The 13,579-nt window shown below is 33.0% G+C and overlaps 1 protein-coding gene across 6 annotated transcripts in view; it reads right to left on the bottom strand.

The window, feature by feature from the left end:
- LOC123697013 (protein unc-13 homolog 4B) overlaps positions 1-13,579 on the bottom strand; it is a 34,908-nt gene that overhangs the window by 3,780 nt on the left and 17,549 nt on the right. For 3 of the 6 annotated variants that reach the window (XM_045643425.1, XM_045643429.1, XM_045643428.1), the window contains 14 exons: positions 12,993-13,260; positions 8,495-8,841; positions 8,176-8,223; positions 7,718-7,877; positions 6,175-6,354; positions 4,799-5,000; positions 3,776-4,208; positions 3,019-3,276; positions 2,379-2,670; positions 1,856-2,088; positions 1,402-1,492; positions 1,042-1,251; positions 374-457; positions 194-268 (listed from right to left, as the gene is read on the bottom strand). In XM_045643425.1, coding sequence (XP_045499381.1) covers positions 194-268; positions 374-457; positions 1,042-1,251; positions 1,402-1,492; positions 1,856-2,088; positions 2,379-2,670; positions 3,019-3,276; positions 3,776-4,208; positions 4,799-5,000; positions 6,175-6,354; positions 7,718-7,877; positions 8,176-8,223; positions 8,495-8,841; positions 12,993-13,260 — 2,881 coding nt within the window. Of the gene's footprint in view, positions 1-193; positions 269-373; positions 458-1,041; positions 1,252-1,401; positions 1,493-1,855; positions 2,089-2,378; positions 2,671-3,018; positions 3,277-3,775; positions 4,209-4,798; positions 5,001-6,174; positions 6,355-7,717; positions 7,878-8,175; positions 8,224-8,494; positions 8,842-9,725; positions 9,942-12,992; positions 13,261-13,579 lie in introns of those variants that run through there. The other 3 variants (XM_045643431.1, XM_045643426.1, XM_045643427.1) reach the window with 3 other exon arrangements.

Below are 13,579 nucleotides of genomic sequence, written 5' to 3'. Positions count from 1 at the left end.
TAATTCGTACTTGTTTTTGTACCACATCCATTTACCCGCACTTTTAAAGCGTAAAAAGGTGCATAAACGTTTTGTTCTCCCAAATGACATATATAATAAAACACCAAACACAGGGCCCATGCGAGACTACGGGATACACAGCACAGATAAACAAACAGAACATAAACAAGGTGCTCTGTAATCTATGGTTTACCGCGTCTAAGTTGGCGGCGGCCGATTTGGTCAATCGTCTCGGGTCGATATACCGTGTTATCTTTGCCCTGCGGTGCTATCGAACAACAACAAAATAAATAAATAAAAGTTAATGATGAATTGCAGATAAATCATAATTAAAGTGCATTAATCACGCGTGCGACATATACCAATTATTTACCCGAAAGGTTAAGTTCATTGGCGCAACTTTGTTTTTGCTAAATCGTAATCTAAACAAGCGAATACGAGTAGCAACTGTTTCTTTCTACAATTAAAACGTTGAGAGTTAGTAAGGCATTAATAAACAAATGTTAATATAAATGATGATCTAGTGAATATAAACTATTTACATAATACTCAGACATATCTATTATTGATTTTTAACCGACTTCAAAAAAAAGGAGGAGGTTATCAATTCGGCCGGTATATTTTTTTTTTATGTATGTACACCGATTACTCCGAGGTTTCTGAACCGATTTACGTGATTCTTTTTTTGTTCGATGCGGGATGGTGTCGAATTGGTCCCATAAAAATTTTATTCGGATAGGCCCAGTAGTTTTTATTTTATGAGCATTTTTGTCTGTAGGTATTTGTAAATTTTGCAAGTGCAAGTTTGAAGTCGGTTGTTTTTAACGCAGTTATCACTTGTTGAGTAATAATTTAAAATGACATGGATAAATACACAAACTAATATCTACACGTATATTATATTTTCTACAAAAAATGTTAATTACATACATAGATGTATTGCACAGTTCACTAGACCATAGATATTAATAAAAATGTGATTAAAATGGAATATTAATACAAAAAATGTTAGTTTAAAAAACGATAAATAAAAGGCAGTACCTCCAAATTGGCTTGTATCAATTCATATAAAACTTCTCCTAATTGTTCCCATACAATATCGAGTGTTCTAGAAAAGTTCTCATTATTCAAGTGTTGGTACAAAGTGTCGAGATTCGCTTCGAGGTAACGCATCACTCGGTCCATGCTTGAACAATCTTGGTGCAGTAATTCTGCTCCTTCCATTAGGAACCTTGTTATTGATGGCATCATCTTTAAAATAAAAATATATCTTTTATCAAACTGTATAAAAATCTTAGAATATTTTTTTTTTATAAAAGTATTTTTAAAGGTATTAAACTAAAAATGTTAGTATTACGATCAAAGGTAAGAAGTGGAATAAATGTACTACATTTTACGTACCTTTTTGATCATTACTTCTAGTAGTTCTACAATTTTATTTTTGACCGTATCTATTGCATTAGCTATAACATTATGCAACGTATCTCTACACCTGAAACAAATTAAGTTATTGTTAAATGCACAACTAAAAATCAAATTCAAATTACTATGTCCTAACCTAAATGACAAAAAACCTATTATCTATAGATAGAACATCAACCAAAAAGTATACCGGGCTTTACATTATACAATAAACATACTATTTTGGCGCGAAAATTATTAGAGCCACAATTTATTACAAAAAAGTGTTACAAATGTATAACATTTCATGTACTCCTTAGCCAACTCGACACTAAGAAATTTTTTCGATGCATGCAACCTACTTATATTTTTTATCCACCACACTAAATAATAAACTTTTTTTGGATGCACGTTGCAAATATACCAATTTTTATCAACCTATCTAGAAATATACCTCTGAGCCTCCAACGGCGTTCTGGTCTCACACATCTTCTGTATAATCTCGTCCATTCCCAGCTCTTGTACAAACGGCTGCAAGCTTTGCCTCACATAATCTATATTATTTATCGCGACACACCATTCTGTAGTTACTTCGAATCGCTCCTCATATACCGATGTTACGGTACCAATGTTCTCAACGCGTGTCGCCATCTTGTCAGAATAGAACACACAGCAACGACAGATGTCCTGGAAAAATGTATAGATTATGAAAATAAGTAGTTTTAAGATAACCTAAACTATGACTTTCGAGGAAAACATAACATTAAGTGGAATTTTGAAAAATAATATATTTTTTAATTAATCGCTTCGTTGTGTCCTGAGGAGTAAGGTTTATCTCATAATATTTTCAAGATAATAGATGACTAGATAATATGTATTATGCAAAATAAATAAAGAATCGGAAGTTAAAATTGATATCCTATCATTTACATTTTTAAATCTTTATAAAACAAACAATTTATAAAATGAAAACTTACATCAATAATCTTAGCAACAAAAGTGTAGCACCCTTCCACATCCGGCCAGGCTAATTGCTGCCAGAATATCTTAATCTGGTAGAAAATAGCCAATGTGTCCACTCCAGAACTGCTGTATTTAACGTTAGAGTCAACTGGCACTAAATTATCCAGCTCTACAGCTTTTTCTATACGAGTGAGAGCTTTGAAAGCGGCTATGTCGAGCCATTGGGCTACTCCACCGAAAAACCAAGAGTGGAACTTAGATATTGAATAGGAACTCCATTCAGCTTCATTGAGACCTTGACCCAACCTGAAAGGAATAGATAAAAACTTGATGAGTTATTATTGTTAAATTATACAAGCTGTTTGCTTAAGAAGTTTATTTTAAAAAATCCTAGACCATTAGAATTGCACTACAAACAGGGAAAAAATGTTACTGCTTCTTGGAAATATTACAAATGAAATAATAGTCTCATGAAGCTCTAAAGCTAGTAAATTCAACGGTATTTTGTAGAAATGCGGCTTCTAATTAAATAATCTTAGTAAAAAAAAAGTATCTTCCTTAGTTCGTTTCATCGAAAAATACTAAATAGTATAACCAATGTTATTATCATAAAATTAGATGCAATAAAATTAAAATAATCCATAATTTACTCACGTTAAGAACCTCTGCAACGCCAAATACAGTTCAAACAGCGTGGTTCCCATGGCCAATGGTTCAGAACCAACATCGGGAGTTCCCAGACCAGTTTCTCCATTCAACCCTCCCGCTAAATGCACACTATTCGTCGAACCTTCGCTATACCTTAACCGTTTCAGGCTTTTACACACTTGCAACACTTCTGGCTCAACGAGAGACGCTATTTTGTCTTCGTACACTCCGTATAGCGTTTTTGAGTAGGGGAAACTCATTACCCTGCAAAATGGTCAGTTTTAATTATGTTTAGAACACATTTAAATTTTAACGTTAGGATAACATCACCACACAGTATAAAACAAAGTCGCTTTCTCTGTCCCTATGTTCCTATGTCCCTTGGTATGCTTAAATCTTTTTGATGCGGCTTTTTTAATAGATAGAGTGATTCAAGAGGAAGGTTTTAGTATATAATTTACTAGCGGTCCGCCCCGGCTTCGCCCGTGGTACATGTTTACGTTTTCTCTACATAAGAACCATCCTCGTACTTCAAGGAATATAATAAAAAAAGAATTATCGAAATCGGTTCAGCCGTTCTCGAGTTATGGAATTACAACGAAAAGTGGCATTGATTTTTATATATTAGATTAAGTTTTAGACAAAGCGGGCGAAGCTGCGGGCGGTAAGCTAGTTTAAACATAGAATTAAAAATTATGCTACGACCACGCATTTGAATAAGACCAAAAAAATATCTTAAGGTAATATAAAAAAGTATACTCACTCAACAAAAACCCTATCAAAATATTCGATAGCGCGCTGTAGATCTGAACGCACCAATTGTATAACCCGTATTAAATGCTGCAATCTAGAATCTTCTGTCTTATCCTTACACTCGTTATTGTCCAAGATATGTACGAACCAATCCGCGGCCCCTTGAATGGCCGCTTGGTTCAAAACATCCGAAATGGTCAATATACTGCCATCGCCTTTCTCTTTCAACCAACCATATAGATTAACGGGGAACAAATCAATCGTTTCTGGCACATCCAATGAGGATAATTTATAAAGTATCCTTAAAACTTCCCGTAGAGTTTTCATAACAGTTTTGTCGCCAGCTGTCTTCTTTCTTAATTTCCTGATGTGACTGTAGCATGTTGGGAGTAGCTTTTTAGTGCCGTCCCAAAATAGCTTTACATCCTCTTCGTTTACGAGACCTGAAAATAAATTTTACTTATAGAATTCATTTGCATAATCTATGATATGCTAATATTATAAAGATATTTGTTTGTAAGACAGTAAGTATAACTATTATAACATTTTCCAAATGACTTCAAAACTAGTTTCTAATTGTACAAAACACACACACTAAATATTTGAGTAAAACAAATTAATCGAATAAATCAATTTTAATAATAATAATTGTTTGACAAGATAAGAGGCATATTATCAAACTTTGAACAACCAATTAAGAAGTGATTGAAATTGTCTACCAACACCTTGGCATTAATCATCCTCATAGTTAATATTTGTGGAAATGCTTCTTTAGTCGTAAGTAGAGTAATTATGTAGGCATCTTTCCGCGATTTATATTATTTACACCAAAGTTTATTTTACTTATTTATGGAAGTATACTGTTGGAAGAAAACGATGCGACGGGATATATTTTTTTTTTTATAATAAAAACAGTAAATAAATCGCGGAGGCAATGGTATCAGAAACAGAGAAAATGTTTTATTACGAAAACAGAAAAATGTATCTAAAGCCATTTTTTTCAGATCATTTTGTCACAAAATAAAATACTCACCACTCTGCAAAGGTTTAGCGATCTTCTCCAGCAGATTATTGAATAATGCAAAACTGAGCGGATGGTCCACAGTAACCGCGCAGAAGACCAGCCACTGCGCCAACATGTTGTCCGTCTGAGTCAGCCCGCTTTGTGCCGCGTGCTGTGTGAGGATACCCTCAGCTGGTGCGCTGAAGTTACCGCACCACCAGTATGGCGCTACCTTTAGTATTCAAAAAAAATTCTATAAATTCACCCACAAACTAATAGAAGAAAAAATACAACCAAGGACCTCGAGTTAACCTTGAGTTTAAAAGTCGGTTAAAAATACGACGGATATTAAAGGGTATGGCTGTAGTTTACGGAGAAAGAATGTATTTGACACCAAAAACTAATAAAAACAAAAAATACAACAAAAAACCTCTGAATTCCACAATCCAGAAGTTCATTAAAAATATGACGATTGTGTAAAGGCTGGAGTTCATGGAGAATAGAAATTATTCATTTAAATAACACCACAAAATAATAAAAACAAAAATATTTAACCATGAATAGAACATGGAACCTCTTAGTTCAAGAAGTCGATTATGAATAAGATGAGATGGTAATAAGTACACATTTATTTATTTGTGACTAGGAAGCGTTAATGATGTTGGTAATATATTTATTATTGTTATTAAAATATAAAAGCAGTATTTATTAGGATATAATATAGACAGAATATAAAATATATTAATAGGAAAATAAAATAGGATTAATTCCTATAGCATAATTTTAGTACAATAATACATTTGTATTTTGTAACCAGTAATAGAAATCAAGTCACTTTGGTTTCTTGCCATTATCCTTATTTCACAAAACAGTAACAAAAATGTAGACACTGAGGTGGCCTATACTATAAAAAACTGTACAAAATGATGTTATTAGTTACATTGTTTATTATATTTTTAAACTCATAAATTAATATAGTTATTGGGAGAAGCCTCTGGCTCCTGAGACACAGTTTAAAACTAGTTCGGGAGCCAAAGCCATTATTTTGACCTGTGTTTTTTTTTTATTTTTAGAACTTTATTTTTATTTTTTATTTTTATAGTCAACTACAGATCACAAAATATATAGGTAAGAGTAAAATGTCAAGGTTATTCTTAAAGTACTAATTACTTGTATATTGTATAATTAAGGCAATTTGTTTTGAAATACAACAAAAACTTGATGAAGAAGAATAAATGGCGCTCGTAATTATTACGTTAAAAAAAATATTATAAATAAAAAAATCAAAACTACATAGGTATAAAAACATGCAATACAATTTCTCCATAGTTCGCGAAAATATTTATAGAGTAAAGAGTTATACAGAGAGAGGTAATGAATAATTAAGAAACCATAAAACTACAAACCTTCGAACTCTCAAGCTCATGCAACAGTAATATCCTTAACAGGTGCCTATGCTCTTGCGCAGCAACTTGCGAATTCTTCTCGGATGAGAAATTAAATCTCACTTTGACGACACCCTGACGCCGTACTTTGCTCTTCTTACTAAGATTCAACCACATCGTCATACCACCCGCTGGTATTGACTGAAAAATATAAAAAATAAATAATAATAAACGTAAAATAAAATACTAAGGAAGTTAAATGCTTAAATAGCTAACTGTAAAATAGTAACCTACGTTGATATTACGCAAGCGGCACTTATTGTTTAGAATTCACAAGGTAGGTTCAAGGTTCTGTAGTATGCCCATAAAAGACAATTAAACGCAGAGAATAATGCTTTAAGTCAAAATTAATTCGATTGAATTAAGAAATAAGAGTGTCAGCATCTCAGCATCAGGCGAAAAAAAGCGGTTCTAAAATCCCGCGTCGCGCTAATTTGTTTTCAATATAATCAACAATTGCTATGTTTTTTTTTTCATTAAAATAAATATAATAAACCGTAAACAGATCGTATTAAAAAAATTATGTAGTTATATAAACGATAATGGTGCATAATGACATAGAAATATGTACGCAGTATGTGTGCTAGACAGCTTGTATTGTGAGGAATTTTTCTTTAGAATATTTCTAGAATGTGATGAGGTTAATGAACTTCTAAATTATAATGCCAGACAAATTGGCATCCTAAGAGCCAGCGCGCACGAGCAACTTTGTCTCCGCAACTATTTTGTCTCTCCCATCAATTTGTATGGGGAGTTGCGTCGCTACGTGCGCGCACTTTCATACTAGCCTACTAGTTGCGGAGACAAAGTTGCTCGTGCGCGCTGGCTCTAATATTACGGCGATTTTTGAATATTTAAAAACAAAGAGAAGACATCCAAACTACGCTAATTTCTTTAACGTTTGATACTTATACAAAAAAATATCTGGCGTAAGTATTTCACTTTGAATATTAAGCAATATGACATTGTACTTAATAGCTTTGTTTTTAAACGTATTGATCATATTTTAGTTTTATTATTGCTGTAACAATTTCGCACAATGATAAATTTCACGTAGACATCGTGTGGGTGTGAATTGTCAATAAAGATGCTGTGATAAATTAAGCAAAGTTCTTTGCACTAGTTATTTTTATGCATTTATATTTTCACACTTTGTCTGCATATTTACTTGATTGAAATATATTCAATGTGACTCTACATTTAATTCCAAAGAGCTCTCTATACTATACAGATATTTTTTATAAAATCTGAACTTTCGGAAGACATGAAAAATACCGTCTTCTAAATGACATAACCACTAACCAACTATAAATCATTTCAATAACAATAACATAATTTTTTACATCATTATTTCATAATAATAAATAAGATAGAGTTCCAAAATAGAGCTCTCACTAGTTTATATCACTAACATAACTTCTAAAATCAGTCTTTAATTCCATATTCCAATTTTTTCCTATTCTTTGATTTATAAATTATAATATTACCTTATATTATAACTTACTTTTAATGGTATATTCGATGTCCCAATAAGCTCATTATCGTGTTTGCCAGTTGACGCGGTTATTGCTATCTCTTTCATGAGCTTTCGCAAACCTTTTACGCCTTTCACTTCAAATATTTTTGTCATCTTTTCTTTTACTGTTTCCGCTGGATCAAAATCCCTGAAAAGTAAATGAAGCATTAATTCTATCATTTATTTATTTGTTTCTTCCTTGTGTCAAATAAATCGAAAATAAAAGAGACAAATCACTAAGAACTTGTGAAGAACTTAAATAAATCTATGAATGTTGTTAGGAACAAATGACTATCTACTTTTTAAATTCTTATTATTTACTACGGATTAAAGGAATAAAATTTTAACTGCGACTTTTCACTTTAGTATGAATATTTAATACAAAAAACAAACATGGATAGATTAATTATAAAACCATGAGTCTTTCCAACCAAAAATAAACTTACCATACTTCTAAAACTAGTGAGTCTTCATGAACATTCCCTGACATGGGCCTGCAAAACAATAATAAACGCATTTCAAATAATATTATCAATATTGCAACATTCGAAAATACAAGTGCATAGCTATTACAACAAATTTAATCGTAAATTTAGTTACGGCTAGTGAATTGGACTCGCCAAACTTGTTTACAAAGATATACGATAAATATATTATGAGGGAAACAATTCATTACCTACGGTACGAATTTCCAAATTCTCTTCCAGTCTATATATAATTGGATTGTTTACAGTAAACGAAACCTGTATAATATCAGATACTTACAGCGAAAAATATTCTTCCCATACCGGATTTAGTGTACTAGATTTCACAGAGGTGTTGTACCTATGCGAAGTGTTGGAAGTTAAATATATTGTGACGAAGGGATCACTAAGGCCATTGGGGTCTTTAGGAACTAAGTCTTTGCCTTCTATTACTTCTACGTTTAGCATTAGTTCTGGCGGCTCTTTGGCTTCAGCTTGTGTTAGGAGCTCTGTGTGCTTCTCATTTGATATTTTGAAAGCCTCTTGTACATAAGACAGCATAGCCTGAGCTCCGATCTCGCATCCTACGTCACATCCGCCGACATTGTGTAAAATTTCATACAAAATCTCCAAATAGAGTTCATCGACCTAAAAATAAAATATTTGAATTACAAAAAAAAACACATATTTATATTTTTATGTCGTCCTGATATTGAAAATACTTTAAGTAAGCATATTTATCACAGGAAAATAAATTTTCCTACACCCGGCATTGACTAAAACATGAAGCACTAAAAGTTCAAAAATAAAAATGCATACGAGCTAAATTAAAACTGCTGCGAGTGATCTTTCTTTACGTCGATCAAAAGAGCATCATAAACAACCCAAACTAAAAACGTACCGAAGTATCGTAATAATAAACTAATTTCATTAAACAAGAATTGGTAACTGATTTTTCTTCCGCGTTCCCACTGGGTCATTCACAAACTAACGTTAAGGGTCGCTTGTTGCCTAGACGTACCCCAGACAAACAAAACAATGGATCAATTTTGAATGGGGATACCTGGTACCACGATATAATGTGCACCAGTTCTATAGCATTGGTATTACTGCGCCGTCGTGGGAAATCTATCGATCTAACAGAAACCCGATGTATTCGTCGAAGTTGTTCCTACACAGTAAAAACATTGTATGCAGCTAACTAAGCATAAGTACATTTACATGCAACGTTGGAAACTATTTTAATCGGTTTTTTAATGCTCGTATATCATGTTGTAAAGCGAAAATCATTATAAGATTTTAAAGAATTGAATGCAGTATCTCGTTGATTCAGTATTCATGAACACCTACTTGACGAATGTCTTTTATTTTTAAACGCTGAAGTCATTTGCGAGTTTTTTCAAAGACAAAAACGGACTAAGCAAAACTCGTCATCAAACATTTCCGGTACAGAAAAACACACATGGTAATTTAGTTACGCTCATGTAAATAGCGCAGATATTGTCATGCATTTTGGATCGATATTTACATACAGTCATGGATTGTATGAGCATGCTGGTCTGCCGCTCTAGCATTTCCTTCTTCACCCCCCTGAACTTAGTTCGCAGAGTCCCCATTCCATTCATTGTCACAGATAACTGAGCCACTATTTACGACACACACTCATCACTACTATTCGTATGCGACTTCGCCTCGCGGCTCGTGGTAGCTCATAGGTCAGGTTAGATAACAGATATAAACCTGGTGCGAGCCGTCTCAGAACTGACGAGACCGACCGGGACTGGGGATTCAAACACTGATTCTATTTTCGCAAGGCGCCGCCAACGGGTCGAACGTCGAATTCGACCAAATAATAAAAAAAAGTTATTTTATTTTTTATTAACCACTTATTTTGGTGTTTCAAAAAATATGTATTTCAGGCATCGCCCAAACGATCCATAAAATTTTATAATTTTTAATGCTACTTCAATGCCAGTTTATGGCTCAATGAAAGTATATATTAGTACCTCATAATAATATATTTCCGACAGAAAACTTATTTATAAGTCATAACTCATAACCCATTAAAAGTACGCTAGGCAGATACTATGCACTCATTAGTTATTAACTTATTACTATGGAGACTATCAAAGTCAAGAGTGTTCAAACGTTTAGAAAGCACTTGAATCTAAATTAAAATTGGTTTAGCTATTAAGCTTTAATAAATCCATCTTACTATTTATGATTACAATCATAAAAAAGGGTTTCAATTTAAAAAAAAAACTGTAGGTACATAGGCCTTCATAGAGCCAACTTAGGTACCTACCACACAATTAAATATTTTAATAAATAATAGGGGGAAAGCAGAAAAAAAACTCGAAGCATATTAAAGGATTATTAAACAACATTTACCTAACAAGGCAATTTAAGCAATTAGAAACAAATCCACATTAATACTTCAAGACGGTGCATAAACGAATGTTTATAATAAAGTAATAGTGTTGTAATAGGAAGGCGAGCCAAGGTCCCACGAGCAGTTTACTTTGCTAAGAAGCACGTGTTGAGGGATTTATTTATTTTATCAACCGCCTTAGTTTACAGTTTACACTTACCGTTAACAGAAACTATAAGTGTATTAGTAACTAATAACTGTGGTATGTAAACTATCTTAGATGGAGTGTTACAAAATTTTCCTAAACTAGTAAGCAAAATATAATGGCAAAGTTATCTTCATAGTATAACAAATTTCCATTTTATCACAAAAATTAGTTACTACTTATCTTACATATGAAAGTTATTGAATTGGTAAATTATCTACGGAAAATTGCAAGTTACCATCAACGTTGATGTACCTATAATATAATCATTATGATTTACAACGAAGCACATTCTTAGCATTAAGTCATTTTACAGATAAAGCAATTATATTAAATCCATGAATCAATCCTTGTAATACGTAGGTAAAATGATTACGTAATGTATGCAACTTGAGAATATCCAGACTATAGGTGCGCAATCTAGACGTTTTAAGCGTCTGTAATTGAATATCATGTTTATTTCCATTAATGCTTTGCACGAACATTAAATAAGCTATAAATCAAAGATACCGACTCTACTTTTACCAATCGAATTCAAATGGACAGTGAAATGTACTTCCAGGCAGTTCCTTTGAAATTGTATCCCTTGAATTGTGATGGATAAATATTAAATAGTTAATACCAAACAGTAAGTAATTTACATTTTTAATATCACGCGTCCACAGAACAGGAGTTCAATAAACGTATTAGAAGAACTTCCATTATAATTTTAAGAAAGGGGATTGACATTCGAAGAACGCTTATTCTTGGCCATTCAAAACAACCTTGGCAGGGAAGTTGACAAAATAACTGTTGAATATAAAGATTTGGCATGGAGCCACCACCTTACTATTATGTGGCTACCACTCAAAAGTGTCAACGTTTCGTATCATCATACCTATGCTATGTGACTAACTTTTATTTATTCTAACTCTATCATATATAAAGACTGATTTATAAGGATCAGGACCTAAGAGTTATGAATATAATTTAATAGGTCAAACCGTATAATGAGATCTTTAATGTGATGGAGAAGGTTCCACTCATGACTTTCAGAATGTCTTTTCTTGCTTCATACAAAAGCAATAAAGTAGATAGTAGTTATCATTGGAATATTGCCCATACTGACGTATATCGTAAATGCAAAATAGAATGTTCGGTATTCCCAAATCACCGACGACCCAGTTTCTTAAAATAAATCCAATGTCTAGTTCACTTCTCAGCTGACATTTCATAATTATGTTGTCAATAACAAGGGTTCTAAGATAAGCAAAATCTATATACATAAAACTCAAAGGTGACTGATATATAGTGATCTATCAACGCACAGCCCAAACCACTGGACGTATCGGGATGAAAGGCATGCAGGTAGATATCATAACGTAGGCGTCCCCGAAGAAAGGATTTCCCGAAATTCTTGCGGGAACGGGGAAAAACGGGGATTCACGTACAAAGTCGTGGGCGGAAGCTAGTCTTCTATAAGAATAGTCTACTATTGAAAGCTGCCCCTGAAAATTTGAAATAGCTATACCTAATACTGTAGTAGCGTTAGCTACTATTAAGTATTCCGTGCGGTAGGTAAGTATACCTACGACAGATAATATACATATATTATTTTACTCTATGCAGATATACCAGTTGACCCGAAACCTTGAGACACTTATTTGAAACAAAGTTCAACTTAAACTAAGTAAGTACTACCTACTAGAATATCAAGCATTTTTTACTTATTCATCAGGCAGGAATGTTCATCGACGAATGTAGATGTATAAAAATATTCCTGCATCAAAGTAGAACGGAACTCATAAGACGATTACGTGATGAGCAAATGGACTGAGGAGCAACGTAATTCATTTTTCCGGATCATAATAGATGGGATCGCCGGACGCGCTTGATGCTGTAGCAAACTGAATACTGATGCACTTATAAAAATGTATATGCGTTCAAAGTAATAACCCTTATGTATACCAGCTATGTAGGAGAATTGCCTATATTGAAATAACGAAACTCCTTTTTTAATTAAGGAGTTAGGTATAAACAAGAAACAATCACGAAAGTTAGTGGGTGGAACGACTTGCCTACCTACTATGGAAAGTAATAAATACCTATAATAAGTTTGTTCAACCTACCTCTAAATTTATAAAACTCTTTATAACAAGGAAAATAAATTACTTATAAATAATATATTTCTTCATACTCACTAAGAAAAAAAATACATACATTAAGCTTAAAATAGGTACTCACATTCCATCCCATGGCTTCCACGTAGAAGTCCATTTTCTCTGCATCCTCGGGTTCTGAGTCCGTATCAAGGAGGGTTTCATTGCCGCTATCCGAATCCCTGGTAATGCTGGTCGCACCAACTTCCGTGATCTCTTTCTGCTCGCCATCTTGTTCTTCGACCTCCTTCAAGGGCGCTAGCGGCGTTGATTCCTCTAATGCAGCCTTTTGTGACACTTGTTTCAGTATGGAGCCGAACTTTTCGAAGAAACTGTCGTCTACTTCTTGTATTCTAAAAATAAAACATTATGTTCAATCCAATCTTGTTTAATTACATACAAAGAGGAAAAACTATTTCTGTTATGCTTCGATTTAGCTAGGTACAAAAATTCTCAGATGATTTTATATCTCAGTGCAACCTGAGCAAAGACTTAACGGCTATTATATTTTTTAATTATTTTTTTGAAAATTACGTTAAAAGTATGTTGCATTATTTTTCAATCAACAATATTTTTTATATTTAAATATTTCAAGACAAATTTGAAACTAGATAAATAACTGGATAGTAATCGAATAAATAAATGCTCTAAGAATAACGTTTTAATTTTCCT

This window comes from Colias croceus, chromosome 13, assembly GCF_905220415.1.
Source record: "Colias croceus chromosome 13, ilColCroc2.1".
Lineage (NCBI taxonomy): Eukaryota > Metazoa > Arthropoda > Insecta > Lepidoptera > Pieridae > Colias > Colias croceus.
Note: the sequence above shows the minus strand (reverse complement) of the source record. Positions and strands in the feature narration are given on the sequence as shown.